At 49.5% G+C, this 21,358-nt stretch overlaps 1 protein-coding gene across 5 annotated transcripts in view; it reads right to left on the bottom strand.

Annotated features, from left to right (window-relative positions):
• RNFT2 (ring finger protein, transmembrane 2) overlaps positions 1-21,191 on the bottom strand; it is a 67,116-nt gene extending 45,925 nt beyond the window's left edge. For 3 of the 5 annotated variants that reach the window (XM_047697472.1, XM_047697475.1, XM_047697473.1), the window contains exons 1-8: positions 21,082-21,191; positions 19,279-19,448; positions 18,971-19,060; positions 18,715-18,773; positions 13,393-13,871; positions 12,929-13,005; positions 9,796-9,896; positions 5,751-5,904 (exon numbers count right to left, since the gene is read on the bottom strand). In XM_047697472.1, the coding sequence (XP_047553428.1) occupies positions 5,751-5,904; positions 9,796-9,896; positions 12,929-13,005; positions 13,393-13,871; positions 18,715-18,773; positions 18,971-19,060; positions 19,279-19,302 (984 nt within the window). In that variant the 5' untranslated portion in view covers positions 19,303-19,448; positions 21,082-21,191. The remainder of the gene's footprint in view (positions 1-5,750; positions 5,905-9,795; positions 9,897-12,928; positions 13,006-13,392; positions 13,872-18,714; positions 18,774-18,970; positions 19,061-19,278; positions 19,449-21,081) is intronic. The other 2 variants (XM_047697474.1, XM_047697476.1) reach the window with 1 other exon arrangement.
• Positions 21,192-21,358: the final 167 nt, after the last annotated feature.

Below are 21,358 nucleotides of genomic sequence, written 5' to 3'. Positions count from 1 at the left end.
GTTTCTTTGAGGCTCCCTATATGGTCCTTTCCAGCATGCAGAAGTACTACTTTGCCTTGTAGATTTCTGTGTCTTCATTAGAGTTCTTTGGATAGCTATCAAGTACAAGAGGTTTGAGCTGAGCTGGGAAAGGAATTTAAGCTCTCACTGCTGGTATAAGAGGAGGTGGTGAGATTTAGTATAGCTGGCTAGACTATCAACTTATTCACTGAACATACATCTACCCACCTGTCCATCCGTCTATCCATCCATCCATCCGTCTATCCAGCCATTCATCTGTCTATCCATCCATCCATCCATCCAAATATCCATCCGTCCATCCATCCACCCTCCCACCCACCCATCCAGCCATCTAATTCATCCATTTATGGATATATCTATTAACCCATACATCTACCCCTATACACATATAATAAATGCTTCTGAGCACATATCAGATGCTGGTGACCCAATGACAAACAAGCTAGATGCATTCATTTCTGCTGTTACAGAGGTGACAATCAAGCAGAGAAGGTGGACAATTAAGCCAGCAATTATAGTCAGGGTGGTGAGTGCTAGGAGGAATATAGGGTGCTCTGGGAGTCCTCCGCAGGGGTGCCATCCCTAGCCTGAAAGGCAGGGAAGGTTTCTAAGAGGCTGTGATCCAAGGAGCAGGAGTCAATGACAACATGAAGCAGGGGACTGGTCTTTGAGGCAGAAGGACCAGCAGGTGCAGTGGGTAGGACACTGGGCACCACATTACCCCCCTCTGGAAACTTTCCAATAAGTTATATTATGGCTCAGTGCCTCGGGCTTCTTATCTAGAAAACAGGGTAAGGAGAGCATTTGCCACATGTTGGTACTAGTGGGTGTGTCTACAGACATGAAAGAAGTAGAGTCTGGATGATACATAGAGAACAGGATGAGATGCAGTTGGAAGGGAAAACTAAGTGTAACAAGAAGACAGGTGGACAGGTAGGTGGGACCAGCGGTGGAGAGCTGCAAAGCCCTACCTGCCTCCTCTCCAGGCAATCACCAACCAGTCCCTTGTTTCATCCTATATCTATTAAGTCTTTGCAGTCTCTCAAGCAAGGTTTTGTTAACATCTCAATTTTCCACAGGATGCAATGTGTTCAGGGACACAAAATGACTCACCCAAAGCCCCATGGCTAGAATGCGGTAGGGTCAGGAGAGGCCCAGGAGCTCTGGCCTGCGGTCCATTCAGTGACCGGCAGGTGATCTCCTGCCACAGCCTTGGGAGTTAGAAGATATGGATTCTTACTCTGTTCTATAACTGACTAGTTGGGCATCTCATACCTCATTCAGTCTCAGGACAGTCAGTGAAGAAATGTCGAAAGACCCCTGTTCCCTAGAACCTGCGGATGTGACCTTATCTGGAAGGGGGGGCTGGCCTTTGAAGAAATGATTAATATTCTTGGCATAAGGAGAACATCCTGGACTATCCAGGACCCTAAATGTAATCACCTGTATCCTTATAAGAGACAGGGAGAGGAACACTTCATACATAGAGAAGGCCACGTGGCCACGGAGGCAGAGACTGGAATGATGAGGCCACAAGCCTAAAACACCAGCAGCTACCAGAAGCTGGAAAAGGCAAGGAATGGATCCTCCCCTACCATCTGGAAGGAGTGCCGCCCTACTGACAACCTTGATTCCAGCCCAGTGATGACACTAACTTTAGACTTCTGGCTTCTGGAACTATGAGAAAATGAATTTCTGTGCTTTTAAGGAACCAGACACACAGTGATTTGTTATAGCAGCCACAGGACACTGACACTGACCTTTCCATCTAGAAAGAGGCGGTAATGAATTCCCTCTCAGAGGGCTGAGGAGTGCCTGAAGGGAGTCAGGACATGGCAAAGAGTCTAGCAAGAACCAGATTGTACTGTGATAAGTAACCATTAACCACTTGTTTTCCTTATCCTTCTCCCACATCCACTTTGAGGTATAGCATGGGCCATGAAGCTGGGAGGCCCTGGGTGGGAAGCCCAGCTCCAGCACAAAGTGGTAACAGCCGTGGGACTTGAGAAGCCATCTGTCCCCTCAACCTCCCATCTCCTATCCATCAAGGCAAGTAATGGTAACCCACCTAAGAGGAAGAGCAAGGGGCCACATAAGGTAATTCATACATGAAGGGGTCTTAGCACAGAAGTTTCAGGTACACAGTTGGTGCTCAATAATTGTGAGATATTATTATTATTCCAGGCAGTCGATGCTGAGCTAGCTTCTTCATGTGGCTGGGTTCACGTCTCTTGCTCTCAGTGGACACTGAAAAGTTTTCCCATCTTATTTCTGTCTGGAGATAATCAACCAAAAGGCACGGGGCAGGGACTGCGTGAGACTCCAGTTTCTCCATCACCAAACTGGCTTCCAAAGCGGATGGTACCACTTACACTCTCACCAGAAGCACATGAGTTCCGGTTCTCCCGCAGCTCTGCCCACACGTGGTATGTGGTGTGGTCTGGCCTTTCCACCTTGGCCACCATCACCCATGTGCTTGGCACCTCACTGTGGTTTTCATTCCTAAAGACTGATGAGGCTGAGCATTTTTTCAGGTACCTATTTGCTACTAGTAGATCTTTGGTGAAGGGGGTTTAATTCTTTTGGCTGTTTATTAATTGAAAAAGAGTTTAATACATCTACTCTTTAAAAAGGGGTGGGCAGGGTTTGGGGAAGGCACCCAGGGGTAGAGAAACTTCCACAGGCAGGGAGTTATTATCCCCCTAGGTTGGAAGGGGTGAGAAGAGGGCATAATTATTAGCCCCCAACAGGAAGCTGACTGCGGGGAGCTGCCCACGGTGGGACCTGTGTGTTCAGAGCTGTTTCCCACGTCTGTGAAAGGGGATAGTAGAAATAATAGTACCTACTCCATGGGGTGGTGCAGATTCAATGAGCTTATATGTATAAAGCACTTAGAACAGCACCGACCAGAAAGATGTCTCCATCCTGATCCCCCAAAGCTGTGAATGTTACCTTCCACAGCAAAGAGGACTTAGCAGTTAAAGATCTTGGGATGGGAAGATTACCCTGGATTCTCTGGGTGGGTTCGATGTCATCAAAATGGTCCTCATGAGATGGAGGCAAGAGTTTCAGGTTAAAGAGGTGGGAAAGAAGAGGTCAGAGAGAAAAAAGAGAGAAGGACTCAACCTGCCATTACCAGTTCTGAGGACGGAAGAAGAGCACAGCCCTGCCAGCACCTGATGTTAGCCCAGTGAAACCCATTTTGGAATTCTGACTTCCAGAAGCACAAGACAACAAATGTATGGGGCAGTTTGTTATAGCTGTTGTAGACTCATAAGTGAGAAGAATTAATACCTCTGCCTCTCTCTCCCTTCAGGCTTCATGTTGGCTGAACCGAGCTGGAAGCCAGGGGCTGTAGGAGCGCATCTGTACAGTTCACCCGGGTCAGCCTCCAGGGCAGAGAGCAGGGTGGAAAGGACAGTGTGTACAGCGTATCTGGAGGGGCCACAGGAAGACATCCAGCACAATTATTATCCCCATTTTACAGATGGGGAAACTGAGGCACAAGAGGCTAAGTAATCCACCCGAGGTCACATAGCTAAGAAGGGGTATAGCTGGGCCTGAATGTTGACATGGCCGATGCTAAAGTCCACGTGTCTAACCATCGGGCCACGCTGCTTCCCACCGTCAAGTCCCTGCTACCGACCTGGTATTTGGCGTGAGCTCAGGGGGCAGAGGGCAATGGCGATGATGGTTTTGGAAGGGCAAGTGGGGAGGCATCTCAGGACTTGCTGAGGTCTGTTATTGCCCTTCTTTCTTCTCCAGGTCTCTTTTCTGTCTTTATGCCATTTTAGACTCCCTGGTCCTGCCCCTGGGCATCAGACCTGTGACTTCATCTAAAGCAACCACCCTAGCCTAGATTTTGGTTCACTTGAATAAACCACGCAGTGGGTAGTGAAGGTGAGACGTTGGGGGGGGAGGGGGGAGGCAAAATCAGACTCAGACTGCCCTGGTGAGAAATAAATAGAAATATCTCTACTGGCCTCCACCTCCGGTTGCTGACAATGAGCTCCTAAATCCCTTGGAATTTCCTGGAGTATCTTTGGCTCTGATGAAGTGATTCCTGGTAGGCTCCTAGAGTGGGGCTGGTCACCAGAAAAACCACACCGTGATAGAAGCTTAGGACTTTCAGCCCTACCTCCCTTATTGCAGAGATGGGAGAGGGGCTGGAAATGTAATGATTGATCACGCCTACGTGATATGGCCTCCATAAACATCCCAGTCGTGCAGAGTTCTGAGAACTCTGGGGTTGGTGAACATGTCCACAAGCTAGGGGAGTGCTGTACCCCAACTCCATGGTGTCAGAAACGCCTGTGCCCAGGACCCTTCTGGACCTCACCTTATGCGCCTCATCTGGCTATTCCTCAGTATCCTTTATCATACCCTTTATGATACCATAAGCAGGTAAATGAAAGTAAGTGTTTCCCTGAGTTCTGTGAGCTATTCTAGCAAATGACTGAGCCCGAGGAGTGGGTCAGGGAACCCTGATTGATAACCAGTTAGTCAGAGCACAGGTAACAGTCTGGCCTGGCAGCTGTACCTGAAGTGGGGTGGGGACAGTCTTGTGGGACTACACCCTTCACGTGTGGGATGGGATCCTATCTCCAGTCAGAGAGTGTCAGAACTGAGTTGAACTGTAGGACACCAAGCTGGGATCAGAGCATTGCCTGACAAGTGAGGAAACCCACACATGTGGTGTCAGAAGTATTGAGTGTGTGAGAGAAGGGACATGGCAGTGTTTTTTTGATGCACTTGGCCAATGGCTTTGGGCTCTCAAGATGGACAGCCAGTTCCAACCTGCTCTCCTGCCAGCCAAGGCCTGTGATGAATTCTGGGCTTTCTGAAGTTGAAAAGATGGCTTCTTTTAGAGAGTGGAAAGTAGGAGTCTTCAGAAATTTTTGAGTGCATCTCCCTCTGCCCAGATTCCCTGCTTCAAGTCTTCTTATAGAGGCACTGGCGTTAATTAACCCTTAAAGATGATGTCTTTTCCCAACCCTGCCCAGTCCTCGTAATTGCAAGTGCAAGTTACCTACCGCAGCACCTGCCTGCAGGCCTTTCCTGCAGGCAAAGCACCCCGGCCACCACACCCCAGCCTGTGGTGTGGCAGACATCCCTAATCGATCACGGAGTTTGTTTCTTCTGAGCCTCAGTACCCTTCCCTTTAAAAAACAACACTCCTAAAGTCACAAAGAGTTGAAACCCAAGACAGCCATCCTTCCCTGGGAGAAGCAGGACCCAGGGCAGGTCAACATGCTTTCCTCCTTTCTCAGGTGACATTTAGATGAAAATTGCATGAAGGGCAGTTTTGAACAATGAAACTCAGAAGTGCCCTTGCAGGGACACCTGGGTGGCTCAGTCGGTTAAGCCTCTGCCTTCCGCTCAGGTCATGATCCCAGGGTCCTGGGATTGAGTCGCACAGGGAGCCCGCTTCTCCCTCTGCCTCTGCCTGTCACTCTGCCTGCTTGTGCATGCACATGCACTTTCTCTCTCTGACAAATAATAAATAAAATCTTAACCAAAAAAAAAAAAAAGAAGTGCCCTTGCCGAGTAGAGGATGGTGGTGACAACAAAGAACACGCTTGGACTTGGGGAACAATAAGGGGTGGGTGACAGGCTCTGTTTATTTCATATGGTGGCATCGGCTCTGCCCACACCTCCTCTTAAGGTGCCCCAAGTCCCCCATATGATCGGCGTGACTGGGGCTACCTGTGGCCACAGCCAGTGCCTACCTTGGACTTGACGGCCAGGATGATCTTGGGCAGGGCCACGACGAGGCACTTGAGGGCGATGGTGACATACTTCAGCACAAAATCAGCAATGCCCACGATCCACAGCAGGTCGAAGAAGTCCAGCGTCTCCAGGTTGGGCTTCAGGAATATGAGGCTGGTGGAGGGGTGGGGGAGAGATGGTTCAGAGAGTCCAGATGCTCGCTTAGGATCCCTGGCCCTTGGCGGCTCCCTCTATCCATTCTGGGAGCCTTGTAAGTATCTGTAGACAGGGCCCTGAACTGGGAATCAGACATTTGTGTCCTGTTCCTGAATCTGCTACTAACTTGCTGTGGAACCTCAGGTAGGTGTCTTAACCTCTCTGAGCCTCCATTCCCCTGAGGGCTCTGCAGCGAGGTTGGCCGGAGCCTCATTAATTAAGGTGCCCTCCAGTTTTATAAGTCCACGACAGGCTTCAATAGAGGAAGCAAAAGGGAGGGAGGCAGGTAGGCTGGCCAGCACTATGCAAGGAGGAGGGCAACGGATGTGCAGACACTGTGCTAAGCCTTCTGCTCACTGTATCTCATCGTCCTGCCTGGTGAACATCGCTTATTCCCACTTTAAAACTGAAGCACTGAAGCTTGGAGAGGTGAAGTAAGTGGCCCAAGGTCACACGGTATGATAAGCTTATGGGCACTGATATCAGATAGTCCTGAATTTGAATCCAGTTTCCTCCATTTATTGGACCCCGGGTGAATAATGTTATCTCTGTAAGCCTCAGTGTTTTTCTCTGCAAAATGGGACTCCTTCCTTCCTTCACACTGTTATTGGTGGGATTTGATGAGATAACAGACGTACTACAGACCTGCCACAAAGCAGTGAAAGGAACAGCAGCTCTACGAGGTAGGCACTGTTAGGACCCCATTTTGCGGATGAGGAAACGGAGGCACAGAAAAACAAAGTAACATACGTAAGTTCTCCAAATGCTAAGGGGCACAGGCAGATGAGGACCTGGGTTGTCCTGGCTGTAGTTAGCACTTTTAATCTTAACCCCATAGCAGCGCTACTCAGAATACGTAAACCCAGTCTACCCAACTTACCCAGGTAAGTTAACCTCACACTCAGTTTTTGCACTTACCTTGTTAAACACAGACAACAAGCCATTCTCCAACTTCGACCACACTTCGAGTCACACTGTCTCTACCGTCTCTGAGAGTGATGGTATTATTCATAATAACATAATAGCTAGGATATCTAGGCTGTTTACATCATTGCTGGCTGATCCTACAGACTTTACATGTCTTAACTCATTTCATTTTCCCAAAGACCCTACGAGGCAGGTGCTAAGATTATTTCCATCTGAGCTCGAGAAACTAGAGCAACAAGAGGTATAGTCACCCGCCCACGGCTCTTGGGCTGGAATGAGAGCCAGGATAGGAAGCAGCATCCAAACTGCACTGGTCCACTCGCTTTTCCCCCTGCTGGATTTGAGGCTCTGAGCGAAGGCCACTCCAAGTCCTCTCTATTCCCCGTAGAGCAAGGAACAGTGCACACAGCCCAGCGAGGATGCTTTCTGAATGCTTCTGACCTGTTCTGCTGGGCTGGCAGGAAATAGCACAAACTGGGCCCTCTTATTATATAAAATACAATATATATAAGATATGTATTATACACATCTCCCAATACCGTCCACGTCCTTTCGCATTCTAGTCTTGTCTCTGGAGGATGCCTTGCCTCCAGGCTGGAGTGGTCACCCACGTCATAACTCAGGGTGAGGCTGGCAGCTCTGAGCACCCTTTGTCTCGCTACCCTGGGACCCTGGGCTGGTTGGCTCTGCTTCTCTATTACACTTCTGTGATGGCAGTACCATGAACGCCTGCCTCCCGCTTTCATCTCACAGACACCAGCTGCTGTTAGACTCACCTGTCTGGGTTGTAGTTCACCATTTTAGGTTTTTTTTTCCCCCTGTTTTTGCTTTTTGGAGGGCCAAAGTGTTTTTGCAGATTGACTGCTAAGTCCACTTCCTTCTTTTTTTTTTTTTTTTTAAAAGATCTCATTTATTTATTTGAGAGAGAGCATAAATTACGACACACACGCATGGCGGGGGAAAGGGCATAGAAGAAGAGAATCTTAAGCAGACTCCAACCCAGGGCAGAGCCTGACATGGGGCTTGATCCCAGGGCCCTGAGATCACGATGTGAGCAGAAACTAAGAGTCAGATGCTTAACAAACTGCACCACCAAGGTGCCCAAGTCTACTCGTTTTTAACGTTCACTATTAACTTTAATGGACTTTAATTCATCATGAAAGAATAGTATTAATTATGAGAGGATTACGGTATATCCGGGTTTCAGTTTACCCAGTACTTTTTCTGTGTTATAACGTCCGGCCTTCCAAATAATTAGCCCGTCAGGTGGATAAGGCAAGAATCACCTGGTCCGGGGCGCCTGGGTGGCTCAGTGGGTTAAGCCGCTGCCTTCGGCTCAGGTCATGATCCCAGAGTCCTGGGTTCGAGCCTCGCATCGGGCTTTCCGCTCAGCGGGGAGCCTGCTTCCTCCTCTCTGCCTGCCTCTCTGTTTACTTGTGATTTCTCTCTGTCAAATAAATAAATAAAATCTTTAAAAAAAAAAAAAAAAAAAAGAATCACCTGGTCCTGGTTTCACAGTGAGGAAACTGGCATAAGGATTTTCCATTATTTGCCAAAGGGCACAAAGCTGATAAGTGGAAGGATGCTGGTCATCAGATTTCAAATCCTAGGAAGATTCAACCTCACTTTCAAAGACTGCCTATCAGGACTAAGACTCATTAGGAAAAGCTTCATGAAGCCTCAGTTTCCCCACCTGTGAAACGGGGCCAGCAATACCCTGCTGGGTCACTGGGAGGGTAAAATAAGATAATGGCAGGGCGCCTGGGTGGCTCAGTGGGTTAAGCCTCTGCCTTTGGCTCAGGTCATGATCTCAGGGTCCTGGGATCAAGCCTCACATCGGGCTCCCTGCTCAGCGGGAGCCTGCTTCCCCCTCTCTCTCTGCCTGCTCTCTGCCTACTTGTGATCTCTGTCTGTCAAATAAATAAATAAAATTAAAAAAAAATAAGATAATGGCTATGGGTATCACTTACAAACACACTCTAGACTGATGACATTATTACGGAAAGGGGCTCAACTCTGTTACTTTTCTCCCACGCTTCTCTCCTTCTGGGCTGCCAGTTTGACACAGCCCTGGTTCGATGGGGGCACAGAGGTCTGAGCCTGTGAATGTGATCATGCCCAAAGAATGGCATGAGCTGGGAATTCATCCACGTTTTTGGGAAACGCTACCTCCTCCACCCTCCACCCACCAGGACCTTGATAATCTGGACTAGACAATAATGCAGCGCGTGCGATGTGTCTTGATGCCTTAGAACGGACTCCCCAAACTGCTTTTATGGAGGGGTCCCAGAAAGCGAAGAAACTGCCTGTTCCTCAAAGTCCATTTTTTTTTTTTTAAGATTTATTTATTTATTTGACGGAGAGAGAGAGATCACAAGCAGGCAGAGAAGCAGGCAGCAGAGAGAGGGGGAGAAGCAGGCTCCCTGCTGAGCAGAGAGCCCGATGCGGGGCTCGATCCCAGGACCCTGAGATCATGACCTGAACCGAAGGCAGAGGCTCAACCCACCGAGCCACCCAGGCGCCCCTCAAAGTCCATTTTTAAAAGAGACAGATGTGATTTGGAAGCCTGGCTGGAGTTTCAGCCTCGTCCTACAGGCCCTCCCTAGTCAACCCTCTCCCACCTACCCACTGCGTGGTTACTAGGAACCGTAAATCACACACGTGGCTTGCGGTGTATTTTCACTAGAGAGCTTTGCTCCAGCACGCATATATATATATATATATATATATATATATATATATATATATACACACACACACACATACATACATACATACATACATATACACGAGAGGGTGGAATTGAAAACTTAGATGATACAGAGCTGCTGCATCGTTCTCAAGTAAAGGAGCTGTGTGCCCCAAGGCCAGCAAAGAATCCCCCACCTTCCCACCACAGGTCAGACCCCCCTGCCCACTCACCTGTTGTACAGCTGTTGGGAACTGAATGTATAGAGCACATACAGGGTGTTCCCCGCCAGAAAAGCCAAGATCCACAAGATGACCAGCACCGACCTCTTCTCCTGGAGACAAAGCAAGAGACTTGTAGGGATGCTGCAATGTCAGAGGTGCACATCACAAAACATTCCAGAATGTTCTCTGACAAGTGGCCACTTTCCCTTTCTTAAAGGTTTAGAAGAAGTAGGGCTGATGGTGAAGGGAAGGGCACTGGCATCTTCCCATCCCACCGGAGCCCAAGGGGTGGTCCCAGAGAAGGTGACAGAAATGCGGAACCTGCTACATGAAAAAGCAGGAAGGCCCTACGGTTAGCATGGATTCTGGAGCCCAACAGCCTGGGTTCAAATACTTGATCTGTAACCGCAAGGCTGGGCAAGTTACTGAAACTCTCTGTGTTTCCCTCTCCTCATCTGTAAAATGGGTCCATAGTGGGACTCCATTAGAGTTGTGAGAACCGCTTCACAAGAAATGCTTAGAACGGTGCCTGCAGGCAGTCAGTGTTGGTTCACGGTTCCTGTAAGGAAATCTGTAAGGACTGGGGACGCATTGAGCGGGGAAACAGTCTTGCTCAAGGGCACATGTGTTAAGCCTCAGTACCCTCACTTGAAAACAAGAGTTCTGCTAAGGAGGAAGGAAAATCCAAAAACGCAAACTTTCAGTCTGGTATGGGCTCATGTTTCGGACTCACCAAATGGCAGGATCTAGGATTCAGACTATACAACCCAGCAGTCGATTCAGATCTATAGGCTGGCCAATTCTCCTCTCCCTTTTTCTAGCCTGGATCTCGGGGTTATTATCCTGGCCTGACCGTTCAACGCAGGGCCACAGTCACAGGGTTCAGTTCAAGCTCACACACGTGGCCAACAAAGTCTTTCCCCAAACCAACCCTATTTCCTTCTCCAGCCTCATTTCTGATAAGTCCCCAGGAAGCCAACCTGGAAAACCTTCTTGGTCTCCTGTTTCCCCGCAGCTTCTCAGACTGAGAGTCATCCCAGGGAATGTATAGAGGAGGGGCCGGGCAGGGTGTGCTCCTGCCTGTGTAGTCTGGGAGACTCACGCAGACCCCTGTGCTGCTGATTCCCCAAAGCTCAGCTTTTCCTGGATCAGGGCAGCTGCATTGCTGGAATGAGATGAGGTCATAACTTTCTCAGTGTAACCTTCCCTGCGGTTTTGGTAAATGCTCCACTGTCTCCAGACACAGCTCAGTGCCTCGCGCATGGTTACAGAGCACCTTTCCATAGGGTAGACAAAATAAATGCATCTCCATCCACCCATTATTCCAGGAGCGGTCAAGGTTAATGACCCTAGAAACCACCTCCAACCAAACAACCGCTCTTATCCATGTGAATGATCTACTCAGCAGCCCTTCTTACTCCAATAAATAATGGATTCCAGTTTAATCCCCCCGTAAATCCAAACCAGAGGTGGAATACGGAGAATTAGCAATGCCCTGAGAAGCCAGACTCTGAAGGACAAAAGGGGAGAGTTCTCCAGCAGTAAGCTGATATTTCTAAACTTACTAAGGGTCATGCAGAATCTCTTTCACGGAAAACGTGTATAGACAGGCAAAACATCAGCTGTGTTCAAGGATTCCTACCTACAACACCTATCCACGGATAGAGGCATCCTCTGAGCCTTAAAATTTAAGCTAAGGCACCATTTGGATGTTTCTGTATTTGAGAGAGAGTCCCCCAAAGTGTGCTACCATGGTACTGTTCAGCCTGTTGTTCTAATAACAGCAGAGAGGAGTCTGTATAAAGAAGATGAGACTGAGGGTCAAGAAGAACCTATGGTTCCAGGCCCAGCTCTGGACTTCAATGTGCTCGAGTGTCAAGGGGAGACTGAGCTGCCTTCTGTGTTTCACAGAGGCCCAGATGGTTTTAAGAAAGCACCAGAGAACGATGGAGAGAAGGACCAGAGAGCATGGTGGCTGTTAGGGGATCACACACACAGTAGAAGGCACAGGCTTATTAAATGTAGCTCAATTAAAAGTTTCCTGTAGGCCAGGCCCTGTGCTAAACACCTCCTAACACTATCTCATTTGACGCCCCCTCTACGCATGTATGAAGTTGGTGTGAATGGTTCATTTTCCAGGGTGGCACCGGAGACTGAGATCACCAAGGTAACCTATCCTAGGGCCTGTATGCTGGTGGCCAGAGGAGCTGGGATTTCAGCTGGGGGTGAACACAGCCTGTGGGCCTGAGGCCCGGGTTGACAGCCTGACACCACCACTTTCGGGACTGTGTGACCTCATACACAAGGCACTTAGTGTCTCTGAGCCACTGCTTCCTCATTGGGAAAATGAGCTAAGAATGATTCTGCCTCCTTCCTGGGCTGCTGAGACAAATCTGCAAGATGAGCTCTGCCGGCCGCCCAGTTGTGTGCTCGGCCTGGTTAGTGCCGTACGGAGATTAGATGAGAATTCGGGACAATGGTGGTGATGCTGGATGGTGAAGCTGGTGGACCCGCAGCATCAGGATGGCCTCAACCGTGGGAGTGGCCAGGCAGATAAGGGTGCTGTGGGCACATGGGGGAGACACTGCTGTTGGGAGGGTGTGGGAGAAGGACAGCACAACTGGGGATCTGCCCAGGAGTGGCAGGTGGAAGAGTGGCCTCCTGGGGACGGCCCCATCCCAGTCCCTATCACCTAGTCCCTATCACCTGTGGCTATGTTAGTGGAATTTAGATGGTTAATCAGCTAACCTTGAGATGGGGAGACTCCTGGATTTTCCAGCTGGGCCCAGTGTAATCTCAAGAGTCCTTAAAAGCAGAAGTGGAGACAGAGGGGAGAGTTCCCAAGGAGATGTGACTATGGACAGACAGGTGGGCATAGAGGTGTGACATTGTGCGCTCGGAGGAGGTGGCAAGGGGCCACGAGCCAAAGAATGTGGGTGACCTCTAGAACCTGGGAAAGGCAAGGCAAGGTAATCTCCTTTGGACCCTCCCAAAAGAATAGTCATGTTGACAGCAGATCTTCACCTGGAAAGACCCACTGATCAACAGAACTATTGGGGAGTAAATCTGTACTGTTTTAAGCCATGGAGTTTATGGTCACGTGTGACAGGTGCCTAGGAGAGCGGTTCGCCAGGTGACTCACCTTCAGAGAGACCTGTTCTCGAAGCGTGGAGTTGGCGTAGGCGAAGGTGCTGGCCATCCCGATGCACACGGCAATGCCTGCGGGACAGAAGAGGTCTGCGCCATCCTCTCAGACTCCTCGGGCCCAGCCCTAGCTTACTTGGCATCGTGTGTAACATCACAACGTCACCACCCTCTATTCCTTCATGCCAACCAAGCAGCAAAGGAAGTTTCTGCAGGGCCAACGACAACCCCCACTGGACAGAGAATGCCACAGGCTCAGAGAAGGTGAGTGACTTGTCCCAGGTCACACAGCTGCCCGACCAGGCTTGCCATCCAGGTCTGACTTGGAATCCCACACTCTTAAGCACTGGGTACCATGAAGGCCTCTGAAACCCTGCCCTGGCCTGTGGGATGAAGGGCCCCCGACCTGACAGGTGAAGCCCCAGGCTGCCACACCTGCGATCCCCCCATGCCTGGACTCACCGAGTTTGTGTTGGAAGCACACTTTGGCCAGGAGGATCAGGATGAAGGGCAGCCCCTTCTGGAGCCAGCAGACCACTGCCTTCAGCTCGGACAGGGCAGGGGCAGGTGTCCCTGGCTGCTCGTCGCTTCCCTCATCTGAGTGGGCACGGTGGTCCCCGCCCACGTGCTGCAGCAGCGAGCTCCCACGGTGGCCGCTGTGGTGGAAGTGGTGGTGGGGCTGGCGGTGGTGGTAGGCGCCCCCCTCGCCCCGGCCCCCGGCCTCCTCCCTGGACGCAGGCATCTGGATGAACACGTCTCCGCCTCCGGCCGACGCCCCCAGCACCAGGCTGGATGGGAATGGGGTGGTGGGCAGGCTGCCCGCTGGGAGGCCAGGGAGACCAGAGAAGAGCGCGGGTGGGGAGGCCGACTCTGCCTTCAGGCTTTCAAAGACACCGCCTTCATCCACGCTTGCCTCAGAGCTGAGGGCTTGGCTGCGATTTCTGGGCCAGGGGGGAAAAGAGCCCCATCAAGTCAGTAGGGAGAGAAAGACGGCACCCCAGTAGAGGATGGGGGGGCAAATAACATCCCAATATTGTTGCAGGCTGGATTGCTCCCCCCCCACATTCCTATGTGGAAGCCCTAACCCCGGGACCTCAGAAAAGCAACCATATTTGAAGATGAGGTCCTAACAGTTGGTGATTAAGTTAAAAGGAGGGCTTTAGGGTAGATCCTGATCTAATATGTCTAGTGCCTTTACAACAAGAGATTAGGACATGGACACACACAAAAAGATGATCATGTGAGGATGCAGGGAAAGGAGGCAGCCATCCACAAACCAAGGAGAAAGGTTTCAGAAGAAACCGACCCACCCACATCTTTATCTTCGACTTCCAACCTCCAGAATAGTGACACGATAAATCGCTAACTTTTAAGCCATCCAGTGTGCGGTACCTTGTCACAGAAGGCCTGGAAAACTGAGACAGAGAGCACCAACAACAGGGACATAATCTTCATGGAGAATTTACCGTGTGCCAGATACTTTTCTAATGGCTTCCCGTTGATTGAATCATGACACCCTCCCATCAACCCTGTGAGTTAGGTACTAATAATACAGCCCCACCTTACAGGTCAAGAAACTGAGGCACAGAGAAAGTAACACGTCCTGAGTCACACAGTGGTAAGGGACAGAGCAGGAGAGACTTGACTTTAACTCCAGAGCCTGCTTTCTTTCTTTCTTTTTTTTTTTTAAGATTTTATTTATTTGACAGATAGAGATCATAAGTAGGCAGAGAGGCAGGCAGAGAGAGAGGAGGAAGCAGGCTCCCCACTGAGCAGAGAACCTGACGTGGGGCTCAATCCCAGGACCCCAGAATCATGACCTGAGCCGAAGGCAGAGGCTTTAACCCACTGAGCCACCCAGGCGCCCCCAGAGCCTGCTTTCTTTACTACTCTACTCTACTGAAAAGCCAGCACAGATTCTATGATTCTAGAATAACCTCAGGAACCCAGGGACCCTGGCCCTGTATTGTTCGGTGACTCCCAGTTTCCAAGAGGGCCCCACCTTGGTCACAGCTGGTATTTGGAGGGTAGCACATAGTAATATCAAGAAGAGGGCTGCCTGGGTGGCTCAGAGGGTTAAGCCTCTACCTTCAGCCTTAGGTCATGATCTCAGGGTCCTGGGATTGAGCCCCGCATCAGGCTCTCTGCTCAGTGGGGAGCCTGCTTCCCCATCTCTCTCTGCCTGCCTCTCGGCCTACTTGTGATCGCTCTCTCTGTGTCAAATAAATAAATAAAATCTTTAAAAAAAAAAAAAAAAGAAAAAAGAAGACTCCACAGAAGAGTCCACATTCAAACCCCAGCCCCACGCTTTCTAGGGGCCTTAGCAACCTGGCACTCACTTTTCTCACCTGAAGATGGTAGAAGCACCATTCCTATACAGAATTCCTGTGCAATTGAATTTAGCACAGCCTTTTCAGTGTACCCAGCCCAGAGCAGGTGCTCAATTCATGGGAACGATGACTTCAAATCTTTCTAGAGGGACCCCCAGGGCCAACTGCCTTCTCTAGTTCCAGGCATGGCCTCCTGTACTAGCACCTGGCTAAGGGTTCTGTGGCTCTCTGAGAGATATTGTGGAGGAGCAGAGAGCCCAGAATTACCCCTACGAGAATGGAGAGCCCCAAACCAGGTATGCTTTGCACCACACCCAGGAGGTCTGGAGGTCATCTCTCTTGGGCTTGCCCCCTTTTCAAATGGGAGCACTATGTGGAAACAAGAACTGATTTGCTAGGTGTGCACCTGTCACACCTGTCGGGGGAGGAGCCTATCAGGGGAGGAGCAGAGAGCCTCCCTCCTCTCACTCGCCCCCAAGGCACCTCCCAGACCCCTAGGGTATTTAAAATATGTCACGACCTTACTGACGTGAGAGCTGAGTTCCAGCCATCCTCTGTGGTCCCCACAACCTGGGGCACGCAGTAGGTAGTCAATAAACATGTGCTAGCTTTCATCCAAGTGCATCACGCTAGACTGTATAATCTTTACTTGGAGACCAGGATCATATAAAAAAACACATATTTGATTATTTTCACTGTCCCACTAAAAGGGCTTCCCATTCTAAACTTCCTTCTGCAGGCTCACATAAACACTATCCATTGGGATGAATATCATTCCCATTTTACAGATTAAAAAACTGAGGCTCAGAGAGACAAAACTATCAGATGCACTGGATGCTCTGGGTCCAAACTCCAATGTCATCATGTGCCTTGTTCTCACTGCCCAAGGGCTTCCTACTGCAGGGCCTTTGCACAGACACTGGGATGTCTTCCCACCCCCAGCCCATCCCACCTGGGTCACCTATGCTCATTCATCAGATTGCAGCTAAAATTTCTCCTGCTTGGTGGTGTCCTTTCTACCTCCCAGACAATGATAGTGTTTTCACTCTACCCTGACCCACTGCCTGGTACTGACCCCAAGTGTCATTTCACTGTCTACCTGTGACTCTCAACCTTGGAGGCACATTATAATCACTCAGGGGAGCTTCTGAAAAATACAGGTGCCTAAGACCCAGTGTTAACCAACTGAATCAAAATCTTTGGGGGTGGGTCTTGACATCTCCAGTTTGTGAGATCCCTCTAGGTGATTGTAACGTTCAGTCAGCACCGAGAACAGCATTTTAGCCTGGGCCTTGCTCCAAGAGGTCAAAGATCACGATTACTTGTTCCTACTGTCTCTCTCCTGCCCAGCACAATGCACTAGGCACACACAGCATGGTCAATAAATACTATTTGAAAGAATGAATGAATGGGCTTACTAAAGGCACTGAGAAGGCCTGCAACAGAAGAAAAAATTAATTTTGTTGAAACTTAGTGTTTTCCAACCTTATCTGACCATGGGATTCTTTTATTCTGTGGGAAACCTATTACCATCTTAGAGGACACTTGTGAAACCCAGCAGGGGAAATGCTGGCCTAGAGAAATCTCAGGGCTGGCTTCTCTAGCTCTGTAAACTTGACCTGGGAAGAAATGATCATAAACCTGGTACAAGGAAGGAGCTTAGAGATGGCTACTCATTCTCCCTCCCCATGGCCTACCCCTGCTGGCTCCCCAAACCCATGAGATGTATGGTCCTACTCCCTTGGGCTTGGGATAACAATAAAAATAATATTAGTAACAACAACAACAGACACCATGGTTGTGACCCTCAAGGGGCTGTGAGCTTTCTCTGCACTTTAAGAAACTGAGCTCAGAAAGCAGGAGTCCTGGCAGGTGCCCACGCTGACCCACCTAGGGGCCAGCCTCTCTCCGCCAATGGGCCCTGGAAAGCCTTCCTGGCCCCCTGAGCTCACTAGCATGGAGCTTACTGGGCTCAGGGGGCCTCTAGAGCAACCAGCGAAGACTCAACCCACCAAAGGGCTTTTTATAGCTGGCCTCCCTTCCCTGGGCCCCTCCTCAGTATCCAGCCGAGATTTCAGCCTAAATGGGAAAGCATATTCCTTGGAGGACCAAGGCTGTGCTTCCAACTTAACCATTTCAGGGCTAGAATTCGAGGCAGCCCAGGAGAAGAGGATCGACCCAGATAGGAGGCAATCATAATGTGGGGACACAAAGCTTGAACTATGGGGGGGTGGAGGGTGGTGATGGGCTGGGCCTGAACCTCAGCCTGTTGCTTCCTGGCTGTGTGACTACAAGCAATTTACTTCCCCTCTCTCAGCCTCAGTTTCCTCAACCATAAAAAGAGCGGTAAAAATAGCCCCAGCCTCATCAGGCTAGTGTGAGGGGGGTGCAGGGTCAGCACGCAATACATGGTGGCCATTATTTTTCTGCTGCAGTCTCTGTCCACCAAGACCCCAGGGTTCACTCAAGAGCAGATGGAGATTCTGTCTTCAGAAGCTAGAGAAGCTCCAAGAGGCACGCTTATTACAAGCCAGAGGCCGTGTTTGTGCATTTTCATGCTCATTCATCAACAGCCCTGAGTTTTATTATGGATTTTATCGGGGGAGAAACTGAGGTCCAGGGGTGGAGTCCTTCGCCAAAGGCACCGCAGGTAGAAAATGGCTAAGCTGGGATTTTGGCTAAGGGTCCTCTGACTTAAGGCCAGTGCTCTTCCTTGTAGAACAGGCAGGGTTGATGATGCAAAACTCAGTTTTAATGGGACTGGTAGACACACTATGACCTCATCGTCAACCTTGGGCTTGCAGCATCCCCTCCCCCATGGGATGTGAAGATGAGAAGCTCAGCTCCCCCTCCTGGGATGTGTGTGCAGCACAGGTGGAGAGTGTTATCGTGAGAATACATTTCCATGGTGTGGAGTCTCTCCGACTTCACTAGACAGTAATGCTAGCTCATGAGTGTTTTCACAGATTTTTCTATTTGTCTAATTGGCATCTGCTAATAAAGGCTGTGGCCTGTGCTTACTCCTTGTCTCTTCCTGCCTCCTGACAGTGGTGCTTCCTGGTAAGGTGTGCCCTGCCCTCTTGGGAAATGTAAATAACATTTATGTTGTGTAAATATGTTAGGTAAATAACAAAAATCTTCTCTCAGCACTGTTAGCCTCTCTGTGTCCTCACTCATTCACCTAAGTTAAAATCTATGGGAACGATCACTGATGCAATGAGCCAAGAGGATCCCCTGTCCCACAGGTTTTGGAAATTACCCTAAAGAAACAGCAAGCTGCTGTATTGAGAAGTACGTGCCTTCACTGGGCAAAGCAGTTTCCAACCAGACCTCCTTTGCTCATCTCACAAGCAACCCTGAAAGGTGGGTACTATTCACTCAGATTTGGGTTGCCCCAGACCACCTGAAATCCAGAAACTCCAGGTAGAAGGAAACCAGGAGAGGTCTTACCTACCTTTCAGGTGGACCGTTATCCGTGTTACTACTGTGGCGTCTCTGCATTTTCCTTAAGACCTGAAAGTCAACACATGGCATGAGCCAGTCTCTCAACATTCCCATTGTCAGTCGGATTGCTAAGGCAACTGTAAACGAGTACTATTACTCCTACTTTGCATCCCCAGAACTCTGACATGCTGCAAACCCAGCTTGCATCTTTTAAGTCATCCAACTCTTCATTCAACATTCAATCCCAGGGAGGAAAGTGTTATCACCCCATTTTGCAGACAAGGATGTTGATACCCAGAGGCGGAGGAAGACGTCCTCATGTGAGAGGCGGCTATGAAATGTGGAGCAGGGAGGTGCTGGAGGATGGAAGTGCGAGACAGGCTTCGGCACTGACGCTGCTCCTAACGTGTGTGATTTGTGGTTGGACAAATCAGCAACCTCTCTGTGGCCTCAGATTCCCCATCTGTTAAATTGGGGGGTTGGGGTGTGGTGTGACCGAAACCCAAAGCTACCTCCCAGCCCTCACATGTAATACGATGGTAATAGGGATGTGAATTCTATGGAGACATGTCACCTGGTTCACTGTTAGGAGCCACATGGACTTCAGAACTCCATGTTGATGATGTCTGAGCGGGGCCTGCAGGGCTCTGATGGGGTTGTGACCCCTAGAATTCAGCGATAGCGGGCCTCTCGGTCCTCTTCAGAAGGAAGCACAGGTCACCAGAGCTTACCAGACTCCAAACCCTGGAGGGAAGAGAACACTTAAGGGAACAGTCTGTGGAATGGCTTGAACCTGAGAATGTCTTAGGGCATCATGGGTAGCTCTAAGCATATGGTTCTGTCTGCTCCCTATCTCTGGTTAGCCTCTCACTGATCCCTCTTTAGGACTCCTAAGGATGTTGTCTTAACGTATTTTGTCCTGTTATCAAACTCTGAATCCTGATTGGGGAATACAGAAAATACGTGTGAGACCCTCTAATGGATTCCCATTGCAACCAGAATAAAATCCAAACTTTGCTTATGGCCTACAGGTTCTGCCTGATGAAGCTTCACCTGTTTCCAATCTCATTTCCCCCTACTCTTCCTTTACCCTCTCCCCACCAAGCACACTGGCCTTTTTGTTTTTCAAACAGGCAGGCTTGTCCCTGCCTCAGGGCCTTTGTACTTGCTCTTCTCGATTCCTTCAATGCTTTTCCTTCTGTCTAACTTCCTCAGGTCAAATGTCACTTCCTTCCAGAGGCCTTTTCCTCTCATCCTCCTGACTCACCACATATTGCCCTGTTTTATCTTCTTTATAAAACTTATTTACTTAAATGTTTGCTTATTTATGATCTGTCCCCCATAAGAATGTAAATGCCACAAAAGCAGGGATCCTATGTCTGGCTCACCCGGGTACCTCAGCATCCAGAACTGCCTAGCACAGAGTTGCATTCAACAAATAAATATTCGGATATTTATTCAATATTTATCTTGGGATCTCAATTAATTTTTTGTATATTCCTTTCTCCCTCCCCGACCTTTCACCCTAGAAAAATAAAAGCCTAGACTTTCCACGAATAGGTTTACCCTTGAATTTTTTTTTTTTTTTTGGTATCAGAACCAAAGATGGTATATTTTAGTTGAGAACATCATAATCGGTTGTTGAATGATTTCCTGATCCTGACCACCTTCTTCAGGGAACAGCATTGGTGTTAGCAGGACCACTGATGAGAGACAATTCACTGGCTAACCCTCTTTTTTTTTGGAAACTCAGCTAAGAAACAGGTCAGTAGCACCACCTTTACATATGAAGGAAAGCTCTTATGTAAATATTTTTCAACAACAAGCAATGCCACCTTAATGGCCCCTCCCAGTGATTCCCCAGCACTTGGAAATCCTTGGGGAAAATAAAATACAGCATCCCCAAAACACAAATCCCAAATTTGACACACCTTCCTAAATCACACGCCCAAGATTCTACTTCAGATGCTCGACTTCGAGGGGCTTCAGATTCACTCTTGGAAGCAGGTCATACATAATTATTCCAATACTGAATTCTGGTATAAAATTTTGCACGTGGGATGCATCCGAATGACTAAATGAAACGCCTCTTACCCCTCTGCTCCATTCATCTTACTACCTCCCTGTGAAGAATTACCCTGAGACTTCTCAGTGCACGCTTTGTTTTAAGTTGCGCCCCCAGGCCGTTACAGGGCTGCCCCGAAATGCCGGCGAGAGCATCTCCTGCGTTCCAAGCACTGGAAGCCGGCAGGTACACTTGAGGAACAAAGCCGCGAGCATTCCTGCAACCAACGTTCAGCACAATATGCCCTCGGACTGCAAGGACAGGAGACTACACGGACTGTCCCCGAAGGAAAAAAACGCGTTCTCTTTTTACCTGCCCAGACAATTCAGCAATCACAGCGGCATCATTCACGTCCTTCCAAGCCAATCACTCGCGAGGCCCGGGGAGCACGTGACTTCCGAGTGCTTCCGGCCTCTCTCCCGGTTCTCTCTCAGGTGGCCTTAGCGCGGCGCTAAGAGAGCGGCGCCGCTACTCCTGCGGTGCGCACGCGATTGCCCGCCCCTCTTTCGAGATTCAGCCAATAGGGGGCGGGTGCTTCTTAGGGACCAATGGGGAGGAGACGAGCTAAGCCGGTGGGCGACGCGAGCTG

The sequence above is a fragment of the Lutra lutra genome, chromosome 12, assembly GCF_902655055.1.
Source record: "Lutra lutra chromosome 12, mLutLut1.2, whole genome shotgun sequence".
Taxonomy (NCBI): Eukaryota; Metazoa; Chordata; class Mammalia; order Carnivora; family Mustelidae; genus Lutra; species Lutra lutra.
The sequence above is the reverse complement of the archived record's forward strand: the minus strand, read 5'-3'. Positions and strand labels throughout refer to the sequence as shown.